This window comes from Ovis canadensis, chromosome 5 (assembly GCF_042477335.2).
Source record: "Ovis canadensis isolate MfBH-ARS-UI-01 breed Bighorn chromosome 5, ARS-UI_OviCan_v2, whole genome shotgun sequence".
Taxonomy (NCBI): Eukaryota; Metazoa; Chordata; class Mammalia; order Artiodactyla; family Bovidae; genus Ovis; species Ovis canadensis.
In genome coordinates, this window is record NC_091249.1 from 103,005,275 (window position 1) to 103,030,470 (window position 25,196).

Here is a 25,196-nt window from a genome sequence, read left to right on the forward strand (position 1 = left end):
ATGTCTGACTCTTTGCGACCCCATGGACTGCAGCACACCAGGCCTCCCTGTCCCTCACCATCTTCTGGAGTTTGCCCAAGTCCATGTTCATTGCATTGGTGATGCCTTCCAGCCATCTCATCCTCTGATGCCCACTTCTTCTTCAGTAGTCATATCATAGACACTGAAAGATCTACTAAGCTACTCTTGTGTCTCTTCGTATTGCTTTAACATCTCTGGATACTTATTTGCTTTATAGCAATAACCTATGTTTTAGAGCCTTCTTGAATTTTCCTGCCCTAAGACATCCAAGGATTTGATTTCTTTCATCAGCATTTCAGAGATCTGAGTCTTTGTTCTGGAGATAGGCATAAGAGTTGATGGTTGACACAGCTATGGCTATGAACCGTCTTGGTAGTGATGGAGCTAGAAAACAAGTTTAAAATATTGAGTTCCCACTGATTTTTTTCCAAGAATTTCATTTTTAAAAATTTTGAAATTGAAGTATAGTTAATGTACAGTGATGTGTTAGCTTATATGTACATGAGGGCTTCCTTGATGGCTCAGGTGGTAAAGAATCCACATTCATTGCTAGAGACCTGGGTTCTATCCCTGGGTCAGGAAGCTGCCCAAGAGAAGAGAATGGCAACCCACTCCAGTATTCCTGCCTGGAGAATTCCACAGACAGAGCCACCAGATGGGGTCACAAAGTGTTGGACATGAATAAACAACTAAACAATAACATACGTGTGTGTGTGTGTGTGTGTGTGTGTGTGTGTGTATACAGTTGTCTTCATATTCTTTTCCATTGTACGTATTACAAGGTAACAAGTATAATTCTCTGTGCCATACAGTAGGTCCTGTATACCTGTTTTCTGTATAGTAGTGCGTATGTGCTAATCCCAAACTCCTAATTTATACAAATATTATATTTTGCTTTTGTTGAGTGGAGGTTTGATCAGTTGCTATGGTTTCTATTACACTAAAGAAAAGGAACTGAAATTTCAATATTCAAAACTTTTGGTCATGTTATTCTACTTGATAAGTTTAAGTCCTCCTCTTTGCATTTGTCCAAATAGTCTTATGCCTTCCTCAACCCCCACAACTCAACATTTCCTAACTCTCCCTTCAGTTCAGTTCAGTTCAATTCAGTCGCTCAGTCATGTCCAACTCGTTGTGACCCCATGAATTGCAGCACACCAGGCCTCCCTGTCCATCACCAACTCCCGGAGTTCACTTAGACTCACGTCTATCGAGTCAGTGATGCCACCCAGCCATCTCATCCTCTGTCATCCCTTTCTCCTCCTGCCCCCAATCCCTCCCAGCATCAGGGTCTTTTCAAATGAGTCAATTCTTTGCATGAGGTGGCCAAAGTACTGGAGTTTCAGCTTTAGCATGATTCCTTCCAAAGAAATCCCAGGGTTGATCTCCTTCAGAATGGACTGGTTGGATCTCCTTGCAGTCCAAGGGACTCTCAAGAGTCTTCTCCAACACCACAGTTCAAAAGCATCAATTCTTCGGCGCTCAGCTTTCTTCACAGTCCGACTCTCACATCCATACATGACCACTGGAAAAACCATAGCCTTGACTAGACGGACCTTTGTTGGCAAAGTAATGTCTCTGCTTTTGAATATGCTATCTAGGTTGGTCATAACTTTCATTCCAAAGAGTAAGTGTCTTTTTATTTCATGGCTGCAGTCATCATCTGCAGTGATTTTGGAGCCCCCCAAAATAAAGTCTGACACTGTTTCCACTGTTTCCCCATCTGTTTGCCATGAAGTGATGGGACCAGATGCCATGATCTTCGTTTTCTGAATGTTGAGCTTTAAGCCAACTTTTTCATTTTCCTCTTTCACTTTCATCAAGAGGCTTTTTAGTTCCTCTTCACTTTCTGCCATAAGGGTGGTGTCATCTGCATATCTGAGGTTATTGATATTTCTCCTGGCAATCTTGATTCCAGCTTGTGCTTCTTCCAGCCCAGCGTTTCTCATGATGTACTTTGCATATAAGTTAAATAAACAGGGTGACAATATACAGCCTTGACGTTCTTAAGGACTAATAAAAATATCACTTCCTCCAGTATGTCACCCACATCTTCAGTTTTGTTGTTGTTCACTTGCTCAGTTGTGCCTGACTCTTTGTGACCCCATGGACTGCAGCATGCCAAGCTTCTCCATATCCTGGAATTTGCTCAAACTCATGTCCATTTAGTTGGTGATGCCATACAACCATCTCTTCCTTTGTCTTCCCCTTCTCTTCCTGCCTTCAGTCTTTCCAAGCATCAGGGTCTTTTCCAATGAGTCAGTTCTTTGTATCAGGTGGCCAAAGTATTGGAGTTTCAGCTTCAGCATCAGTCCTTCCAATGAACATTCAGGATTATTTCCTTTAGGATTGACTGGTTGGATCTCCTTGCAGTCCAGGTGACACTCAAGCATCTTCTTCAACACCACAGTTCGAAAGCATCAATTCTTTGGCACTCGGCCTTCTGTATGGTCCAACTCTCACTACCATATATGACTACCGGAAAAACCATAGCTTTGTCTATACGGACCTTTGTTGTCAAAGTATGTCTCTGTTTTTTAATATGCTGTCTAGGTTTTTCATAGTTTTTCTTCCAAGGAGCAAGTGTCTTTTAATTCCATTACTGTAGTCACTGTCTGTAGTGATTTTGGAGCCCAAGAAAATAAAGTCTGTCGCTGTTTCCATTTTTTTCCCCATCTATTTGCCATGAAGTGATGGAACCAGATGCCATGATCTTAGTTTTTTGAATATTGAGTTTTAGGCCAGCTTTTTCACTCTTTTACCACCATCAAGATGCTCTTTAGTTCCTCTTTGCTTTCTGCCATGAGAGTGGTGTCATCTGAATACCAGAGGTTATTGATATTTCTCTCGGCAATCTTGATTTCCGCTTGTGCTTGATCTGCCCTGGCATTTTACATGATGTACTCTGCATTAAAGTTAAATAATGCTTACTCCTTGGAAGAAAAGTTATGACCAACCTAGATAGCATATTCAAAAGCAGAGACATTTGCCAACAAAGGTCCGTCTAGTCAAGGCTATGGTTTTTCCAGTGTTCAGGTATGGATGTGAGAGTTGGACTGTGAAGAAAGCTGAGCGCCGAAGAATTGATGCTTTTGAGCTGTGGTATTGGAGAAGACTCTTAAGAGTCCCTTGGACTGCAAGGAGATCCAACCAGTCCATTCTGAAGGAGATCAACCCTGGGATTTCTTTGGAAGGAATGATGCTGAAGCTGAAACTCCAGTACTTTGGCCACCTCATGCGAAGAGTTGACTCATTGGAAAAGACTTTGATGCTGGGAGGGATTGGGGGCAGGAGGAGAAGGGGACGACAGAGGATGAGATGGCTGGATGGCATCACTGACTCGATGGATGTGAGTCTGAGTGCACTCCGGGAGTTGGTGATGGACAGGGAGGCCTGGTGTGCTGCGATTCATGGGGTTACAAAGAGTCGGACACGACTGAGTGACTGAACTGAACTGAACACTCATATTTTTCATTTTAACCATTTAAAAAAATACATCACCATAAATTTCTCCTTTAAGTACCATTATGTTATAGATTCAAATTCATCTAATTTTAATTGCTTACTAAATACTTTCATTTTTGTTTTTCTTATTGTTCAGTCGCCCAGTCATGTCTGACTCTTTGCGACCCCATGGACTGCAGCACACCAGGCCTCCCTGTCCCTCACCATCTTCTGGAGTTTGCCCAAGTCCATGTTCATTGCATTGGTGATGCCTTCCAGCCATCTCATCCTCTGATGCCCACTTCTTCTTCAGTAGTCATATCATAGACACTGAAAGATCTACTAAGCTACTCTTGTGTCTCTTCGTATTGCTTTAACATCTCTGGATACTTATTTGCTTTATAGCAATAACCTATGTTTTAGAGCCTTCTTGAATTTTCCTGCCCTAAGACATCCAAGGATTTGATTTCTTTCATCAGCATTTCAGAGATCTGAGTCTTTGTTCTGGAGATAGGCATAAGAGTTGATGGTTGACACAGCTATGGCTATGAACCGTCTTGGTAGTGATGGAGCTAGAAAACAAGTTTAAAATATTGAGTTCCCACTGATTTTTTTCCAAGAATTTCATTTTTAAAAATTTTGAAATTGAAGTATAGTTAATGTACAGTGATGTGTTAGCTTATATGTACATGAGGGCTTCCTTGATGGCTCAGGTGGTAAAGAATCCACATTCATTGCTAGAGACCTGGGTTCTATCCCTGGGTCAGGAAGCTGCCCAAGAGAAGAGAATGGCAACCCACTCCAGTATTCCTGCCTGGAGAATTCCACAGACAGAGCCACCAGATGGGGTCACAAAGTGTTGGACATGAATAAACAACTAAACAATAACATACGTGTGTGTGTGTGTGTGTGTGTGTGTGTGTGTATACAGTTGTCTTCATATTCTTTTCCATTGTACGTATTACAAGGTAACAAGTATAATTCTCTGTGCCATACAGTAGGTCCTGTATACCTGTTTTCTGTATAGTAGTGCGTATGTGCTAATCCCAAACTCCTAATTTATACAAATATTATATTTTGCTTTTGTTGAGTGGAGGTTTGATCAGTTGCTATGGTTTCTATTACACTAAAGAAAAGGAACTGAAATTTCAATATTCAAAACTTTTGGTCATGTTATTCTACTTGATAAGTTTAAGTCCTCCTCTTTGCATTTGTCCAAATAGTCTTATGCCTTCCTCAACCCCCACAACTCAACATTTCCTAACTCTCCCTTCAGTTCAGTTCAGTTCAATTCAGTCGCTCAGTCATGTCCAACTCGTTGTGACCCCATGAATTGCAGCACACCAGGCCTCCCTGTCCATCACCAACTCCCGGAGTTCACTTAGACTCACGTCTATCGAGTCAGTGATGCCACCCAGCCATCTCATCCTCTGTCATCCCTTTCTCCTCCTGCCCCCAATCCCTCCCAGCATCAGGGTCTTTTCAAATGAGTCAATTCTTTGCATGAGGTGGCCAAAGTACTGGAGTTTCAGCTTTAGCATGATTCCTTCCAAAGAAATCCCAGGGTTGATCTCCTTCAGAATGGACTGGTTGGATCTCCTTGCAGTCCAAGGGACTCTCAAGAGTCTTCTCCAACACCACAGTTCAAAAGCATCAATTCTTCGGCGCTCAGCTTTCTTCACAGTCCGACTCTCACATCCATACATGACCACTGGAAAAACCATAGCCTTGACTAGACGGACCTTTGTTGGCAAAGTAATGTCTCTGCTTTTGAATATGCTATCTAGGTTGGTCATAACTTTCATTCCAAAGAGTAAGTGTCTTTTTATTTCATGGCTGCAGTCATCATCTGCAGTGATTTTGGAGCCCCCCAAAATAAAGTCTGACACTGTTTCCACTGTTTCCCCATCTGTTTGCCATGAAGTGATGGGACCAGATGCCATGATCTTCGTTTTCTGAATGTTGAGCTTTAAGCCAACTTTTTCATTTTCCTCTTTCACTTTCATCAAGAGGCTTTTTAGTTCCTCTTCACTTTCTGCCATAAGGGTGGTGTCATCTGCATATCTGAGGTTATTGATATTTCTCCTGGCAATCTTGATTCCAGCTTGTGCTTCTTCCAGCCCAGCGTTTCTCATGATGTACTTTGCATATAAGTTAAATAAACAGGGTGACAATATACAGCCTTGACGTTCTTAAGGACTAATAAAAATATCACTTCCTCCAGTATGTCACCCACATCTTCAGTTTTGTTGTTGTTCACTTGCTCAGTTGTGCCTGACTCTTTGTGACCCCATGGACTGCAGCATGCCAAGCTTCTCCATATCCTGGAATTTGCTCAAACTCATGTCCATTTAGTTGGTGATGCCATACAACCATCTCTTCCTTTGTCTTCCCCTTCTCTTCCTGCCTTCAGTCTTTCCAAGCATCAGGGTCTTTTCCAATGAGTCAGTTCTTTGTATCAGGTGGCCAAAGTATTGGAGTTTCAGCTTCAGCATCAGTCCTTCCAATGAACATTCAGGATTATTTCCTTTAGGATTGACTGGTTGGATCTCCTTGCAGTCCAGGTGACACTCAAGCATCTTCTTCAACACCACAGTTCGAAAGCATCAATTCTTTGGCACTCGGCCTTCTGTATGGTCCAACTCTCACTACCATATATGACTACCGGAAAAACCATAGCTTTGTCTATACGGACCTTTGTTGTCAAAGTATGTCTCTGTTTTTTAATATGCTGTCTAGGTTTTTCATAGTTTTTCTTCCAAGGAGCAAGTGTCTTTTAATTCCATTACTGTAGTCACTGTCTGTAGTGATTTTGGAGCCCAAGAAAATAAAGTCTGTCGCTGTTTCCATTTTTTTCCCCATCTATTTGCCATGAAGTGATGGAACCAGATGCCATGATCTTAGTTTTTTGAATATTGAGTTTTAGGCCAGCTTTTTCACTCTTTTACCACCATCAAGATGCTCTTTAGTTCCTCTTTGCTTTCTGCCATGAGAGTGGTGTCATCTGAATACCAGAGGTTATTGATATTTCTCTCGGCAATCTTGATTTCCGCTTGTGCTTGATCTGCCCTGGCATTTTACATGATGTACTCTGCATTAAAGTTAAATAACGCTTACTCCTTGGAAGAAAAGTTATGACCAACCTAGATAGCATATTCAAAAGCAGAGACATTTGCCAACAAAGGTCCGTCTAGTCAAGGCTATGGTTTTTCCAGTGTTCAGGTATGGATGTGAGAGTTGGACTGTGAAGAAAGCTGAGCGCCGAAGAATTGATGCTTTTGAGCTGTGGTATTGGAGAAGACTCTTAAGAGTCCCTTGGACTGCAAGGAGATCCAACCAGTCCATTCTGAAGGAGATCAACCCTGGGATTTCTTTGGAAGGAATGATGCTACAGCTGAAACTCCAGTACTCTGGCCACCTCATATGAAAAGTTTACTCATTGGAAAGACTCTGATGTTGGGAGGGATTGGGGGCAGGAGGAGAAGGGGACGACAGAGGATGGGATGGCTGGATGGCATCACAGACTCGATGGACATGAGTCTGAGTGAACTCCAGGAGATGGTGATGGACAGGGAGGCCTGGCGTGCTGCAATTCACGGGGTCGCAAAGAGTCGGACACGACTGAGTGACTGAACTGAACTGAACTGAAGCAGGGTGATAATATACAGCCTTGTTGTATTCTTTTCCCAATTTGGAACCAGTTCATTGTTCCATGTCCGGTTTTAACTGTTGCTTCTTTACCTGAATACAGATTTTTCAGGAGGCAGATAAGGTGGTCTGGTATTCCCATCACTTGAAGAATTTTCCATAGTTTGCTGTGATGCACAGTCAAAGGCTTTAGCATAGTCAGTGAAGCAGATGTTTTTCTGGAATTTCTTGCTGTCTTCATGATCTAGCAAATATTGTTAGTTTTAGTATGGTTCCTCTGTCTTTTCTAAATCCAGCTTGTATATTTGGAAGTTCTCAGTTCACATACTGTTGAACCCTAGCTTGAGAGGCTTTTGAGCATTACCGTGCTAGCATGTGAATTGAGTGTGATTGTGCGATAGTTTGAACATTCCTTGGCATTGCCTTTCTTTGGAATTGGAATGAAAACTGACCTTTTCCAGTCATGTGTACTGCTGAGTTTTCAAATTTGCTGGCGTGCTGAGGGAAGCACTTTCACAGCATCATCTTTTAGGATTTGCAATAGCTCAGCTGGAATTCCTTCACCTCCAAATAGCTTTATTCATAGTAATGCTTCCTAAGGCCCACTTGACTTCGCATTCCAGGATGTCTGGCTCTAGGTGGGTGATCACACCATCATGGTTATCTTGGTCATTAACTTTTTTTTTTGTATAGTTCTTCTGTATATTCTTGCTACCTCTTCTTAATATCTTCTGTTTCTGTTAGGTTCATACATAAGATGATAGAAGACCTGGGTTCAAACCTTTTTTGGGGGGGGTTCAAATTTTGACTCTTCCACTAAATAGTTTGTGACATCAAACAAGTTGCTAAGGTTTCCTGAGCTTCTCAGACTTGGTGGAGTTAATAACAGGGCCGTTATATTAAATGACATAATGAATGAGAGGTATTTCACATGGTTCTCGGCAAGGAGTTGGCTCTTCATAGGGTGGCTTGATATTACTGTTATTCAGAATGAATGGGAGTGGAGCTGAGTAGTAGCCACATAAACACTGGCAGTAGATGAGTGGCAACGTAAGAGAGTGAGCACAATGCATGCTTTCATCTGCAGAGTTGCACCACTGACTGATGGCGGTTTTTCTTAAGTCCAGTCTGTCTACTGACGCTCATCTTAACGTTTTTCTACTCTTCAGTTCAGTTCAGTTCAGTCGCTCAGTCGTGTCTGTATCTTTAATTATCGTTCCTATAGTCATTCAGTTTTTTTATTTTCAAGTTATAAAGAACTTAAGTAACTTTCCCCAGGTTGAGTACTCAGTAAAGATTGGAATTCATCTTTTGAATTCCAGTTCATGCACCCTTTCTCTGCTGAGTATCTTATGGTTCTATGGTTCTATCATATGGTCTATATTAGGAAAATGTATGAAGGTCATAGTTTATAAACTTAGGATGCATTTCTTAACCCACAAAGTCTGTTTAAACAGATTGTTGAAACATTTGTTGCACATATTTCTTTAAGAACTATTTAAGTAAGATCTTGCTTATTTATTACTTTGGTTGCTTCTGAGCAGGTCTGGGCCCACAAAAAAATTATTTTATACTAGTTGGGCAAAAGATCATCTTGGAATGCTGCTGACCTAACTAGGAAAGGAACTTGAGTTCTTGTGAGGTCTCCAGTCATATTTAGGTCCAGAGAGGTTCAGATAACCATCTGTGAGTTTTGCTTTCCCGGTATACTTCAGGCATAGTCTTTGAACGAGTATTCTGTTGTTAGACTGAAAGATTCCTTTTGTCTCTTCTAATTATGTCTTGGCACCCATCTGCACATTTGTTCAATTTCTATGGTTCCCTACTTAGATTACAACATATTTTTTTGACTCAGAGTAGTTATAAGTAATGTTTTAATCATCATCACAATGAGAAGAAATACTATACTGAAGAAAAGGCAAGAGTTTGTTGAAATGTAATATTCTGAAGTTCTTAGTTAAATGAAATTATTGTGAACTCAAGCTCATTGGCTGTTAGGGAATAATAGTTGTTGAATATAGTTACCCATACTTTTCAAGTGCTGCAGTTTATTGTATTTACCAATTTAGTTTGCCAAAAGTGGGAAAAACATTTACCTTCATTTTAACATTTACTGAGAGTTAATCAGCAAAATAAAGAAAATCTATATCACATGAAAACTAAATATGTTTCTTCAGACAATAAAAAGAGATTTGGTTCATTTACTGTGCTACTATATAAATCATTTTGAATAATACTGAAGAATTTGTTGTATTGTTTCATGACATAATGATTCTCATTAAAATGATCACAAAACAAACTATTACTAAGATCCTGGCTGATAGAAAAAAAGGATGCATTATATCAAGTTAGACAGTGAGACATACAGTTGAAAATGCATCAGTTTAGCTTCTTGGAGTTATGCTAGGAAGCTAAAAATAATGCTACGATTTCTTAATTATTACGTAAGAGAAAATAAGTAAAAATGGGTGATTAACAGTATGTTACAGAATTGAATGCAGGCTTCAGAAAATAAATTATCTGAGACTGTTGACACAGAACCTAGGGAAAACATGACCAAACCATAATCAACAGACTAAATTTAGATTTCTTGATACTGAATTTAGGGAAATTTTGAATAATGCCTGAGACCACTAAATTAACCCATCAATACTTGGCCAATTTATGTAAAACTTTAACAATGAAACCTTACAGAGTTGAAGCTGCTTTCTCCCCTGTCCTGTTTTTTTCAGCTCCACACCCTGCCCTGAACTCAGGGCCACCCCTCCAGCTGAGATCACTACTGTCCTGGTGTCTTGGTTTCTTTTTTACCCTTCAGTGAAATGTGTATCCAGTAACAAGATGTAGTAAGCTTTATGTAATTAAAAATTTTCCATTTGTCGTAGCATGGCATACATATCATTATCAAACGTGATTTTTTTTTACTCATTGTCATGTTTTTGGATCCATCCACGTTGAAAAATATTGAAATAGTTCATTCTTTTTAACTACTGGATAACATTTTCATTCTGTGCATTATACTTTGTGTATCCTTTTGTTTATTGAAGTATATGCATAGATTATCTCCTGACATTGATTTTCTAGTAAGATGCTCTCCCAGAGAGAGTAAAGGTGTTGAAGAAAGACTGAAAAAAAAAAAAACTCATGGTAATCTAACGTAAGAATTTAATTCTGTAATTATACAGACTGTATCTCTAAATATATATTTATTTCTGTTATAGTGTGTACGAATGATGCTATTTCTTAATGTCAGAATTATTTTAAAATAGAAATCTATTTGTAATTATCATTCCCCCCCTCCCCTTTTTTTTTCTCATTGGCAGATACCTCAAAGTGAAATAGATTTTTTTGTGGAACTGTACGAAGTAACAGCTGGAGCAGCTCTAAACAATAGTGCCAGATTTGCACAGATTAAATTATTACAGCGTGATAAGCCTCCAAGTCTCGTGTACTTCTCTGTGGGTTCTCGACTGCCGGTGGCTCATAAGAAGGCCACTCTCATTAGTCTGCAAGTGGCCAGAGAGTATGGGGCAGGACTAGTGATGTCTGTCAACTTCAGCACCCAGGTAAGCAGGCAGCAGGCATCCAACACACAGGAAGCTCTTCTTCAACAAATATGGCTTGTGTCATGAAACAGAGAAGATGCGATATATTATTTTCTGATGATACCATCATAACTCACATTATGTCTATTACATTAAGCTTTATCTTTGGCCCAGTTCCATTCTTTTCACTTAGGTCATGTTTTAAAGTGGTAGTCTATTGTCTTTTTGTTTCTTTTGGAAAAGTTGATTATACAATGCAAAATGTCTTATGTACATGTATCATCAACTTTTCCAAAAGAAACAAAAAGACAAAGACTATCATTTTAAAACATGACCTAAGTGAAAAAAACCTGTAGAGATTTAAAATTTCTTCAGGATGTAACTGGGTAAGACCAGAAACAAAAAGTATGGGTCTTTGGTCTGATTTTTACCTGAACTAGTTGAAAATCTTCTTTAGGACTTCAAATACTAGCTGTGTGTTTCCTGTGATCTTTGTGTTTCTTCAAACCCATGGGTTCAGGAGACTGTCTCACAGCTACTTTTAACATCCTTTCTATTAGGTGACATCAAGTGAAAGGGAGGAAGCAGTATGTTTTAAACTGTATTTTGGGAGCAAAGCTCTAATATATTGAAACAAAGCTGTCTGTCTGCTCCCTTTGAAGCATGATCGTGGAGTTTGGAGCTTGCCCACCGCAGCCCTCTGTTTGTCCCTGGACTTGTATAACTCCCATTCTGGACAGTGCTACCATTTCTTGTGTTTCAAGATGTCAAGCCTGGTGATACTTTAGGCCTCAGGGTTTCTAAGTTGTGGTTTTACGCCAAGTGCTATTTAGTGTGTGCTTGGTTATGTCACTGTTGAGTGGGCTCTAATACACAGAACATTCTGTGCATAAGATACAACATATGTGCCACCAGTTTGCTGTAGCAATCCTGTGAGTCAGGGATTGGAGGTGAGGACGATAGCTGTGGGTAGTGAGCTGTCCTGGAAGCTTGCCAGGAAGAAAAGTTGTCTTTATAACAGAGTCTGCAGCTTGGCAAGCCAGAAGATGCAACTCTATCACATGAGACTCTAGAAATAAACTTCATTCTAAATAGCCCTGCAGTGGTATGAGCATGAAAAGAAGTATTTTGATTCATTGGGAGATTTTAGCATTTTTCCTTTTAAGCATTTAAGATGGTAAGAGAAATGAGAAAAAAATATGTGTTCTTTCTTCTCCCATGAAATATATATCATCATATGCTCTCTACTTTGTAGGGCAGAAGAATGGAAGAAGTGATTAAAAAAAAAGATTTCAGACCCATTTTAAACTAGTTCATACACTCAGTTGGAAGGGGAGTTGAAAATGCCAAAAGAAGAATCTGAATGCCAATATCTCTATCATACTCATTTATGTTCTTTCTAGATTATTCACAAATGATTCCTTATAAAACGCATGCTGTCACTAGCATGTAACTCATAGCATTTTAATAACACTATAAAAATCAACATAGAGGAGCCCTGTGGTGATGAAAATGTATCTTGACTATATCAACATTCATATCCTGGCTGTGATATAATTATGTAAGATGTTATTAATATCTATGAAGGATAGTAAGGAAGGGTAGAGGAGACCACTCTTTTCTATTTCTTGTAAGGGCATGTGAATCTGTAATTATGTCAAAACATAAGGTTTAATTTTAAAAATTAGAAAAAATTTACCTCTCTGGTCTGATGTTATTTATTTTCCTGTTGCTTCATTGCTCTTGCATTTTCTCTCTTTGAATGCTGGGAATATTGTTAGAAGAGAAAGTCATATAATTCAGTTTTCCAAGTAGCTAGTAAGTATGAGAAAATAATTATGAACCAAGTTGCTATTCTGTTACAATAATACTAATCTTGATTTTATGTTAAACAGATTTTAATAATGTAGTTTAAACAATAGCTGTAGTATACATACAGTATACCAACCTTCAGTAGGTCAGCATTCCCAGTACGTACATAAGTTCCCACACATCTACATATTTCTGATCTAAAGGTAAAGCTATAAGGACTTGAGATAATGAAGATATCACTCATAAGTAGCTAAGCCAAGTTTGAAAACTAATTTCAGATATTTCATTTGTGTATGTGTGTACAAGAAAGAATATGTCTTTCCTTCTTATTCTCACGTTGGTTATTCCATCAAGAGCTGTTTGTTGATTTTCACTGCTGCTTTTAAATTGCATAGTGCTTCTTCTTTGTGTTTGTTACATGTTATTTTACAAACATGAGAACATTTTGATTGTTCTAGTTCCTTTAAATGTCTATATTGTGAAATTCTATGAGTTCTACCAGAAAACAGTGAACAGAATGTGTATGTGCAGTTTACAGTAATAAAATCACCACCACGTAACTTAGGAAATGCAGCTCTATCAGACGCTGAGCACTAGCCACCCTGCACCTTCTCTCATGCATTCCTAAGAGGGTAGGATAACCTCTCCCCATCTTGCAGATAATCTCTATCCTGAATTTCACGAGGAATTACTACCTTGCTTTTATTTATAGTTTTACCACAAACCATATGCTGTTTAGGTTTACCTGTTTTGGTAATTATGGAGATGAGATTCTTCCAGTATTGTCTCACAATGTGCTTTTTTCTGTTGTTCAGCAACATATTTTTGAGAAACACCTGTGCTGATGTATGTAGTTCTTTCTTTTTTTTTTTTTTTAGTTCTTTCATTTTTGACTCCTGTATGGTTACCTCAATGGATAGTTTTAATTTCTCCATTCTGAAGCCAGTAGACTTCTGTGTTGCTTCCTTCAGCGAGTCTTTCCCTCCAGCTCCCACCATTATGCTGCAGAGACTTTTTTTTTGTCCCCTGCATTGGTAGGCAGACTCTCTCTCTTTTAAATATAAAATGTCTCTAATAACTTTATACTGTCATACATTTTTACATAATATTTTTGAGACACTGGGTTAGGCTGTGGTTGTGTTAGTCACTAAGTCGTGTCCAACTCTTTATGACCTGGTGGACTGTAGCCCACTAGGCTCCTTTGTCCATGGGATTTTCCAGGCAAGAATACTAGTGCAGAGACCCTTGAAAACCCTTTATGTTCATTGATTTTTCACTTTTTGCCACCCTTGGGCACTTCCGCCTCTGGAAGCTGGCTCTTCTCCTGTGGGCATCTGGTGCACCACACTTTCCCACTGTTAACTCTTTTCTCCCTGGCAACCCCTTCCTGTTGCTTGTGTTAGTCTTTCTGACCGATAAATATTGGGGTCCACCTATACTCACTCTGTAGGCTAGACCATCCCCACCTGTTTTCTTTAAATATCATCTGTAAAATGAGAACTCCTGAATTTTTATCACTAGCGTCTTCACCACCCCGATCCAGACTCATTTATCTGATTGCTCTTACTTTGCATCTTCATTTGAATTGTCTAAAAAGCATCTCAAGCTTAATATATATAACATGTATATAATGGATAACTCTTATTTCGCCCTTGGCAACATTTCCCCTAGTTTACTGCCATTCATCCAGGCAAATAGCTTGGAATTATCCTCGTTCTTCTCTTCTTTTACATACAACACTGAATTAATCAGAAACTCCTGCTGACTCTACCTTCTAAATACATTCCCAGTCTGAGCTCTTCTCACCCTCTGTACTCATACAACCAAAGCTACCGTTATTTCCTTTTTCTGCAGAAACTAATGTAAAAATCTCCCATCTCTTCTCCCTGCTTCCATCTTCTCCCCCTGCTGCAGCCTAACTGTCCACAAGAGCCAGAATGCTCCCGAAAATACGAAATAAAGTGTGTCGCTCTCCTGCTGGAATCCTCCAGTGACTTCCTAGCACCTTTTGTATCAGGGACGTACATGATCTGATGCACACATCTTCAAATTGTTAGTCGGCTCACCACTGGAGAAGTTCTGTGAGGCAGTAATGGCATTTCTTCTCTAATTCTCTTTCTTGATCTATTCTAAGGCATCTATCTTTCTTAACCTCATCACTGTATGATGTGTATTTATCTCTCTAGTTTATCTTGGGAGATTAGAAAATTTATAAAACTCCATGTTTATTTTTTAAATTAAAAAAACACAACATGGTTATATTTTAATACAATTGAAAGACAAAACACCATAGTAAATTGACAGGAATAAAATACAATGTTTCGAGACTTCCTTGGTGGACCAGTGGCTAAGGCTGAGCTCCGAATGCCGAGGGCCTGGGTTCGATCCCTGGTCGGGGAACTAGATCCTGCATGCCATGACTGAGAGTGCATTTTGCAACTCAGGGTCTTGCGTGCCACCATGACGATGGAAGATCCTGTGTACTGCAACTAAGACCTGGCACAGCCAGATAAAAAAATAAAATGCCGTGCTTCATTTGCATCGCATGACAAATGATTAACATTCTTTGTCATAAATGAGTTCTTAGAAACCAGTAGAAAAGACATTGACTGATCAAGGAAAATGGAAAAAGAAGAAAAGGAAATAACACAAGTGACTAGTAAGGATTAAAACGTATGTGAAGGTGACTGAGCTGAACAGTAAAAGGAAAAAAACCCCACTTCTTTGTAATATCATAATTACCAAAGATTAAAAATCTGGCATTTGTGTAGTTTGAGGAAGCAGAGCCACGTTGACACAGGAGGACAAGATTGGTGAGGTCCCCATAGTCAGGAAACATCTAGTGTGGACTCAAAATCTATACATTTAAAGCAACACCTGTCTTAATACTAGTGTTGTGGCCCGTCAGATTGTTTTAAGAGAAAATTGGTTCCGGACGAGATCAGAGGTTTATAGTTTGACTGAAGTGATGTTGTCTAATTTCTAGGAGTTGAGGAGCGCCGAGACCATCGGTCGTACTCTCATATCTCCAGCTATTTCTGGGAAAGACTTTGTGAGAACTGAAGGCACACTGATCTTTGAGCCTGGCCAGAGAACCACTGTCCTGGATGTCATCCTCACGCCAGAGACAGGGTCTTTGAATCCATTTCCTAAACGCTTCCAGATCGTGCTTTTTGACCCAAGAGGGGGTGCTGGAGTTGATAAAGTGTACGGGACCGCGAACATCACTCTCGTCTCTGACACGAACTCCCAGGCCTTTTGGGGGCTTGCGGATCAGCTACAACAGCCCCTGGACGGTGACATTCTCAACAGGGTGCTCCACAGCGTCAGCGTGAAAGTGGCCACAGAGAACACAGATGAACAGCTCAGCGCCGTGCTGTATTTAATAGACAAGGTAAGAAGCCCTTGCGAGTGTTAGCAGTTTCATACTTTTTTTTTTAAAAGACCAAAGCCACATACGGTTATCGTTATCAGTTGTAATGAATTTATGTGGTAGAGTCAAATTTGTGAATCTCAGAGTGGAATTCACCATATCTGACCCTGTGCTTTTGCTTGGATGCGACTGGTGCTGGTTTGGAAGCTCAGAGAAGGATGAGTTCTCTACTGCAGCAGTAAGGATAGACCGGTGTCTGAAAAGAGGCTCTGTAGGTCAGGAGCTCCAGGCTCTTTCTGATACTTCTAGAAATTGCAAGGACATCTTGTGAGCAGTTTTTCGAAGTACATAAATGAGGATTAGGGCCAGATTATATGGCTCCTCGAGTTGAAGTGCCATGAAGCTGTTGCCCTTCGCTTGTTCCCTGCTCCTCCTGGGCACTGGAAAGGACTTACTGTAGGAAGTGATGTTACTTAAATTTTCTAATGATGAAATAGTATAGTACAATTACAGTTTGATTTAGGCTATGAAGAGGGAAAGAATACACAGTAACTGTATTTTAGAAAAGATACATTAAGAAAGCTACATATTAATGGTCGAGAATCAACTGGAGCTGTCAGGTAGTACATCTTGGTTTTGTTTTTTTATTTGAATCTGTCATGAATAATGAAACTGAATTATGAAAGAAGATCCTATGGAAAAAACATAATTAACTTCTTTTGAGTAATCATTAGTAAACAGTATAAGTTCTCATATATTAAAACAATTTATGTGAAATAGGTAACTTGGCAATTATTAGAGGCATAAAATATATTTGAAGTGTTCTAAACTATTATAAAATTAAGTAGAGAACATTATTTGTATTCTTAAAAAGAAAGTGATTTTATTTCCACTGAAGTTGCCTTTGCTCTGATTATTTTCAAATCATGTTATTGTTACTGAATTTTTTAACCATTTATCATTTATTTATTATTATTATTTTTTTTTACTTTACAATATTGTATTGGTTTTGCCATACATCAACATGAATCCATCACGGGTGTACACATGTTCCCCATCCTGAACCCCCTCCCACATCCCTCCCCGTTCAGTGTTATGGCATATTGTTTTCTTGAAGCTATTTACATGTCAGTACTGAAGGAAATGGCTGCCCACTCCAGTATTCTTGCCTGGAGAATCCCATGGATGGAGGAGCCTGGAGGGCTACAGTCCATGGGGTCGCAAAGAGTTGGACACGACTGAGCGACTTCACTTTCACTTTCACTGAAATCTGATGATTCAAGTAACTGACATCATTCAATAATATTATACATTAAAATATATGTTATATTAAGAAAACTAAAAATTTCTACTAACAGAAAAGCCTTGAAAAAATAGAAGTCTATAACTTGTTCAGCAGTGGGAGGACTCAATAACATAGAGACAATAGTTTTCTATAAATAAACCTATAAATGGAATATAAGTACTATCAAAATATCAGTAAACTATTTTGGATTTTTAAAAATTAATCAAAATGATGAGTTCACCTGGGAGAACATACATCAGAAATTTTATGAAAAAGATGAAAAATGATAAACCTCATTCTTCTCAATATGAAAATATGAAGTTACAGTGATTAAAACAGGATGAACTGGTGCTGTCACAGATATTCAGATTAGTAAAATAAAACAGAAAGTGAAGAAATAAATTCAATTGCATATGAAAATTTCATATACGATAAAAGTGACATTTCAGGTCAGTGTGTCAGTTCAGTTCAGTTGCTCAGTCGCGTCCAACTCTGCACCCCCATGGACTGCAGCATGCCAGGCTTCCCTGCCCATCACCAACTCCCGGAGCCTACTCAAACACATGTCCATCACGTCAGTGATGCTATCCAACCATCTCATCCTAGGTCATCCCCTTCCCCTCCCACCTTCAATCTTTCCCAGCATCAGGGTCTTTTCAAATGAGTCAGTTCTTCACATTAGGGGGCCAAAGTATTGGAGTTTCCGCTTCAACATCAGTCCTTCCAATGAATATTCAGGACTGATTTCCTTCAGGGTGGACTGGTTGGATCTCCTTGCAGTCCAAGGGACTCTCAAGAGTCTTCTCCAACACCATAGTTCAAAAGCATCAATTCTTTGGCACTCAGCTTTCTTTGTAGTCCAACTCTCACGTCCATACATGACTACTGGAAAAACCATAGGTTTGACTAGATGGACCTTTGTTGGCAAAGTGATGTCTCTGCTTTTTAATATGCTGTCTAGGTTGGTCATAGCTTTTCTTCCAAGAAGCAAGCATCTTTTAATTTCATGGCTGCGATCACCATCTGCAGTGATTTTGGAGCCCAAAATATAAAGTCTGTCACTGTTTCCATTGCTTCCCCATCTGTTTGCCACAAAGTGGTGGGACCAGATGCCATGATCGTAGTTTTCTGAATGTTGAGTTTTAAGCCAGCTTTTTCACTCTCCTCTTTCACTTTCATCAAGAGGCTCTTTAGTTCTTCAATTTCTGCCATAAGGGTGGTGTCATGTGCGTATCTGAGGTTATTGATATTTCTCCTGGCAATCTTGATTCCACTTTGTACTTCATCCAGCCTGGCATTTCACATGATGTACTCTGCATAAAAGTTAAATAAGCAGGGTGATAATATACAGCTTTGACATACTCCCTTCCCTATTTGGACCAGTCTATTGTTTCATGTCCAGTTCTAACTATTGCTTCTTGACTTGCATACAGGTTTCTCAAGAGGCCATAGTTATTATTCTGTAAATGGTGTTGATACATCTAATTTAACCATTTGAAAGTAAAATAATAGCTGTATCTCCATGTTAAATCCACAACAAAATAAATCCCAGACAGGTCAGAGTCTAACTGTAGAGCTGAAACCAGGAAAGTAGTAGCAGAAAACATGGATGAATCACTTTTAATATAAAAGTTTATATTGGGGAAGTGGGGAAGTTCCTTCTAAATATAAAAATGCAGAAGTCATAAAGGAAATGATTGATAAACTTGACCACATAAAGTTTAAACAAAATTTCTTTTTGTATATACCACAAGAAAAATAAAAAGGTACCTCAATTATATAGTCAAAGCTATAGTTTTTCCAGTAGTCATGTCTGAATGTGAGAGTTGGACCATAAAGAAGGCTGAGCACCGAGAAATTGATACTTTTTAATTGGGGTGTTGGGGAAGACTCTTGAGAGTGGACTGCATGGAGATCAATCTAGTCAATCCTAAAGGAAATCAACCCTGAATATTCATTAGAAGGACTGATGCTGAAGCTGAAGCTCCAACACTCAGTGATTTGGCCATCTGATGCAAAGAGCTAACTCATTGGAAGAGACCCTGATGCTGGGAAAGATTGAAGGCGGGAGGAGAAGGGAAAGACAGGGGACAAGATAGTTGGATGGCATCACTCAATGGACATGAGTTTGAGCAGTTTCCAGGAGATAGTGAAGGACAGGGAAACCTAGCGTGCTATAGTCCATGGGGTCACACATAGTTGGACATGTCTGAGCATCTCAATAACAACAGCAATATATATAGTCAATTATATCCCAATAAAACTGGAGGGAAAAACTAAAAAAAATAGGTGCCTAATAGGTGTGGGGAATATTTGTACAAATACCTGTATAATGAGTATTATTTAAGCATTACTTATAATAACAAGAATTGGAAAAACTAGCCATTAAAAGGGGCCTGCCATATCCATAAAATGTAACATGTTTTCACAATTTAGACATAAAATAATTAGAATATGACAATAATGAAACAAGCATTGAAAATATAGGATTGAAATTTTAACAATAAAATATGTGGTGCCAATTAACTTTGAATTTCAGATGAACAATGTATTTTTTAGTATAAGTGTATTACAGATAAAAGTAAATATTTTTATTTGCAAGCACTATTTGGAACATGCTTATATCAGGCAATTATTGGCTGATTCTTTGAAATTCAAATAAAATCACCTATGCTTTATCTGGCATACATTCATATGTCCCATATGTATTTCATAGGTACTCAGATTCAGAAGTATAGGATAGGATTTCCAAGTACTGATAGAACTTTGTTCTATTGGGTCTCATATTTAAGTGAAATTGTTTCATGTTTGTAAGTTTTATTATCTCTCAAATTCGCACTTCTTTGAACCAGAAGCTGCTTTATGCTATATGTGTCTTTCATAAGGCCATACGAATTGGGATAGATGTAACAGTGAGTTTAATTTTAACTCATGATATTTATTATTGCAGTTAGAATTAAGTGACCCATGCAATCCTTTGGAGCTTTATCTAGATATTATATAGAAAATATTCTTGTGACTATGCCTTCTGTTTATGAAATGATTATACTTTTTAAAGTTCAAATGTATTTAACATTTAAATGTCAAATATAATTTTGACACTAACTTCTCTTAAATTCTTTATAGGTTCATGTTTATTTTTGTTAATGTTAGTAACTGGTAATAAAGAACACATTATACCTTACGTATCATTTAAGCAGTTGATTTTTTTTTATTTTTTTATTTTTTTTTTAAATTTTAAAATCTTTAATTCTTACATGCGTTCCCAAACATGACCCCCCCTCCCACCTCCCTCCCCACAACATATACTTGGGATTTTTTTCAGATAACTATTGAAGGAAAACAACAAGCATTAAGCATTGAAAGCCGAAATCTTTTCTATGAGATCCTTTGTGCTCTCGTTAACCCAAAGCGCAAGGACACTAGAGGATTCAGTCACTTTACTGAAGTGACGGAGAACTTTGCCTTTTCTCTACTGACTGATGTTACATGTGGCTCTCCTGGTGAAAAGTAAGTTTCTTTTAATATAATACCTTACCTTACATGTATTCCTTTACAGGTTACAAGGTAATAAGAATGCAAATTGACATTTAGATGATGTAACTAAGGCTTATACAATCAATGAATTATACCTTATGGGCAATTTAAGTTAGTTATTGGAAGAAAACATAGAAACTACATCCAGAAAAAATGAATTCATACTGTCAGTAATATATTCTTCTTGTTTTGTAGGGTCTTTTAAAAATAAAGCGTCTTGTTATTTACTCTTTCTTATATAATGAGTAGAAGATACATTCTGAATAGGAAAAAAAAAAGGATGATTCCAACTTATAGAGTATTTTTAGGCCATTTTTAAAATTGTGGTAACACATACATAAGACAGATTTTACCACTTAAACTATTTTTCTGTACTTCCTGGTAGCTCAGATGGTAAAGAATCTGTCTACAATGCAGGCAGACCTGGGTTCAGTTCCTGGGTGGGAGAGATCCCCTGGAGAAGGAACGGCAGCCCACTCTAGTTTTCCTGTGTAGAGAATCCCATGGACAGAGGAGCCCGGCAGGCTACAGTCCATAGGGTTACAGAGAACTGGACATGACTGAGCGGCTAACACTTTCACACTATTTTTAGGTGTACAATTCAGTGACACTTAGTATATTCACAGTTGTTGGGTAACCATCCCCAGTATGCATATCCAGAACTATCATCTTCTCAAATTAAAAATCTCTACCCATTACTAACTTTCCATTCCTCCTTCCCCCGGTCCTGGTAACCTTTTCAGTCTCTATTCAATTTGCTTATCCTAGCCATTTCATAAGTGGAATCATGTAATATTTGTCCTCTGTGTTTGGTGTACTTTGCTTAGCATAATGTTTCTTCAAGTTTTATCCATGCTCTAGCATGTGTCAGAAATTCACTTTTTTAAAAAAGAATTGTTTTCATTGCTGTATAGTTGATTTACAATGTTGTGTTTCCACTGTACAGCAAAGTGATTCATTCATATGTATGTATATATTCTTTTCATGTTCCTTTCTCTTGTGGTTTATTACAGGACGTTGAATACAGTCCCTGTGCTATACAGTAGGAGCTTGTTGTTTATACTTTTCTGTACGAGAATAGTTGCACCTGCTAACTGCAAACCCCTGTCCCATCCCTCCCCTGACCTTTGGCAACCACCAGCCTGTTCTCTATGTCTTTGAGTCTGTTCTGTAGATATGTTCATTTGTGCCATTTCGATTCCACATATAAGTGATGTGATATAGTATTTGTCTTTCTATTTCTGATTTACTTCACATAGTTTGATAATGTCTGAGTCCATCGGTGCTGCTGTGAATGACATAATTTCATTCTGTTTTATGGCTGTGAGGTACTCCATGGTATGCATGTACTACGTCTTCTTTATCCATTCGTTTGCTGATAGTCATTTAAGTTGTTTCCATGGCGTGGCTATTGTGAATAATGCTGTTATGAACATAAGGGTTCATGTATCTTTTAAAATTACAGCCTTTTCTAGACATATGCGCAGGAGTGGGATTGTTGGATCATATGGCCACTGTGTTTTTAGCTTTTTGAGGAACCTCCTTAGTATTTTCCATAGTGGTTGCCCCAACTTACATTTCCACCAACAGTGGTTCACTGGTCTCAGTCAGTTTGTACCTGGTCGTGGGTGGAGAGGTCAATAGTGGCAGCTTTTAGCTCCAAGTCACCAGTGAAGATGTGGATGGAGAGATGAAGAGATGATTTTTTTTTTATAAGCTGTTGTGGGTGGCCTATGTGGATTGAGATGTTTTAATATGCATCTTGGATGCAGAGGTCTAGAGTCTGAATGAATGGCTGGACTAAAGATAAATATTCAAAAGCACCAATTCAAATATGGTAAATATTTTTTTAATCTTTTTTTTAAATTAAAAAAATCTAGTGTATAGCTAGAGGAAAAAGTTAGCCCCTCCCTTTTCCTTTTGTTTCTCAAATCTTCTATTTGAAATTCTCAACTCCATTTCCCAGGTTAGGGGCCTTGATGAGGTATTTGTATCCATGATGCAATTATATATACTCAGCATCACTTATGGCCCATCTAACTTACTTTTATCCTACTGTTTTCCACATTTTTTCAGACAGGTTTCACTTATGATTTATCTTTGTGTCTTTTCATTATTTGCAGACATGATGCATCCACAGAAAAACATCTGTCAGATTTTTTGGAGGACTGGTTACAAAACACAGACTCACAGAACTTCTAGCCTCCCCTAGGCAAGGATTTTGATTTAGTAAGAATGGGATGTAATGTAGAAATTTTTTTTTTTTTTTGGTTAAGCCACTCAGCTTACAGGATCTTAGTTTCCTGACTAGGGATTGAACCCATTTGCCCTGCATTGGGAGCTCAGAGTCTTAACCACTGGACCACTAGGGAAGTCCCTAGAAATCTATATTTTTTAAAACAAGCTTCAAGGTGATTTCAACACACATTGAGGTTTAAAAAGCAGTTTCACTGAGCACAGAGTGTAGTGGCTTGGGGCTGTTGTAAACAGAATTATTAAATGGATGAAGACCCTGTTCAGGGCCATTTCTTTTATCAGACACCTGGTTAAATTAGAAATGCTCTGATGGCTTAGAAAAGGGTGAGGTGAACTTGATGAGAACTTGGCTATAGATATATAAGGTTTATGATACTCTTGATTATAAAGCAGAGAGTTTCAGTTGAATGGTGCATCCTTTCTCACCCTATTGCACCCATGCTGATGTGACTAACACAGAAATAGACATTTTATAGCACAGATTCTGATACCTGTGAAACAACTTTCAAAAACCCATGTTCTAGGTTAGAGGGGGGGTTCAGGCAAGAGGATACAGAAAGTTCTCTGTAAAAATCCTAACAATTCACCATAAAAGAACTGAAAGCACATTCTCTTTACTGCTTCTGTGTAGGCAGTATCATGGTTGTACATAAAGAACAGAGATCTGGTGTAATAGATTTTTTTAACAAATGTGAGTGGATATACATATGCAAATACATGCCATTTTAGCAGAACCTTCGCTTTTCTGTCATAGAGGCAAAACCATCCTTGACAGCTGCCCGTATTTGTCCATACTGGCTCTTCACTGGTACCCTCAGCAGATCAATGGGCACAAGTTTGAAGGAAAAGAAGGTGATTATATTCGAGTTCCAGAGAGGTTATTGGATGTTCTGGATGCAGAAATAATGGCCGGGAGAAGCACGTGTGAATTAGTCCAGTTTACAGAATATAGCAGCCAGCAGTGGTTTATGACTGGAAACAATTTCCATGCCCTGAAAAATAAGGTAATCTATCATTTAAAGAATTACGTAGTTGGAATCTGCTTTTTCCTTTGCAAACATGCTCCTTAGGATACATGTACTTGATTCGACTTATGGTAAGTGCTATATACGGTAAGCTAATGATGAAACATGTCCCATCTTTATGAGCTCTTTGTAGAATGTTTAGGCTCAAAAATAGTTGTAGCTATTTCCTTCATGTTTTATTGAATGAAATGAGGAGTAAGTGAAAAAAAATAGCTTTCACTAAAGCTATATCCCACTCCTGATGAAGACTGACAATGAAAATGAATATTATCATTTGGAGACTGGTCAGTAGCTGGAGTGAGGTAGGTCTGTGGTGGAAAACCAACCAGATGCTCTGTATTCATAATGAAGCTAATGATTAATAGTGCCAAAAGTGATGAGGAAAATGAAGCAAATTTCAGAATGGGAGATCCAGTCTGGACATTTAATTTGAAGATGTCGTTACATTTTTGGCTCTTTCTGGCATTACAGGTATTATCTTTGAGTGTGAAAGGTCAGAGTTCACAACCCCTGACCAACAGCAATGAGATTCTCTACAGGATTTATGCTGCCGAGCCTAGAATTGTTCCTAAGACTCCTCTGTGTCTCCTTTGGAATCCGTCTGCTGCGAGGTACTTGTTAATAATTCTTTAAAATCAGAATTTGTTCCTTCTTCATTCTGGTGCCATTAAGCCCAGTGTTTTGTACTGAACGTAGATGGTCTGGAGTGAGATTTTTTAGACTGGAAAATCACCTCCACACTAAATGAGGCAAAGCAGCATAGAAAGTGGTCTAGCCTTGTGCAGGCGGCAAACGGAGCCAAACAATGTTAATGTGTGTATAACACGTTATTTAACTCCTTTATTATTATGACTTCCATGGGACTTAGCGTGAGTTCTGCTCAATTCAGATAACCTTCCTGTGATTACAAGTTAATTTCTTGAGCGGTGAAGGAGATTCTTTTGACCCCTTCCCTCTGGACTTGTTCTGGATCTGATGCTCTATGTCTGGAGGGATCAGTATGGATTCATAACTCTAATCCATGTATGACTTGCAGCACATTTGGGGATTAAAGCAGGCGCAAGAAGAGAAAGAAGACAGTGACTCTTCCTTTGACTCTCCTTGGCCTCATGTTTCTGAGCAATTCTCTCCCTGGGAGTTCAGCCGAGGTTGTAAGATCAGGCATGGCTGGCCTAGAGTGTTTTGAGTTCAAATCAGTCACAAGATTCTGTTACTTTCAGCCACACAAACTAAAATTCTGAAAAGGTTCC

At 38.7% G+C, this 25,196-nt stretch overlaps 1 protein-coding gene across 1 annotated transcript in view; it reads left to right on the forward strand.

The window, feature by feature from the left end:
* ADGRV1 (adhesion G protein-coupled receptor V1) overlaps positions 1 to 25,196 on the forward strand; it is a 566,629-nt gene that overhangs the window by 235,515 nt on the left and 305,918 nt on the right. Inside the window, exons 77-81 of the mRNA XM_069590116.1 lie at positions 10,437 to 10,679; positions 15,457 to 15,864; positions 20,454 to 20,638; positions 23,676 to 23,925; positions 24,418 to 24,557. Coding sequence (XP_069446217.1) covers positions 10,437 to 10,679; positions 15,457 to 15,864; positions 20,454 to 20,638; positions 23,676 to 23,925; positions 24,418 to 24,557 — 1,226 coding nt within the window. The remainder of the gene's footprint in view (positions 1 to 10,436; positions 10,680 to 15,456; positions 15,865 to 20,453; positions 20,639 to 23,675; positions 23,926 to 24,417; positions 24,558 to 25,196) is intronic.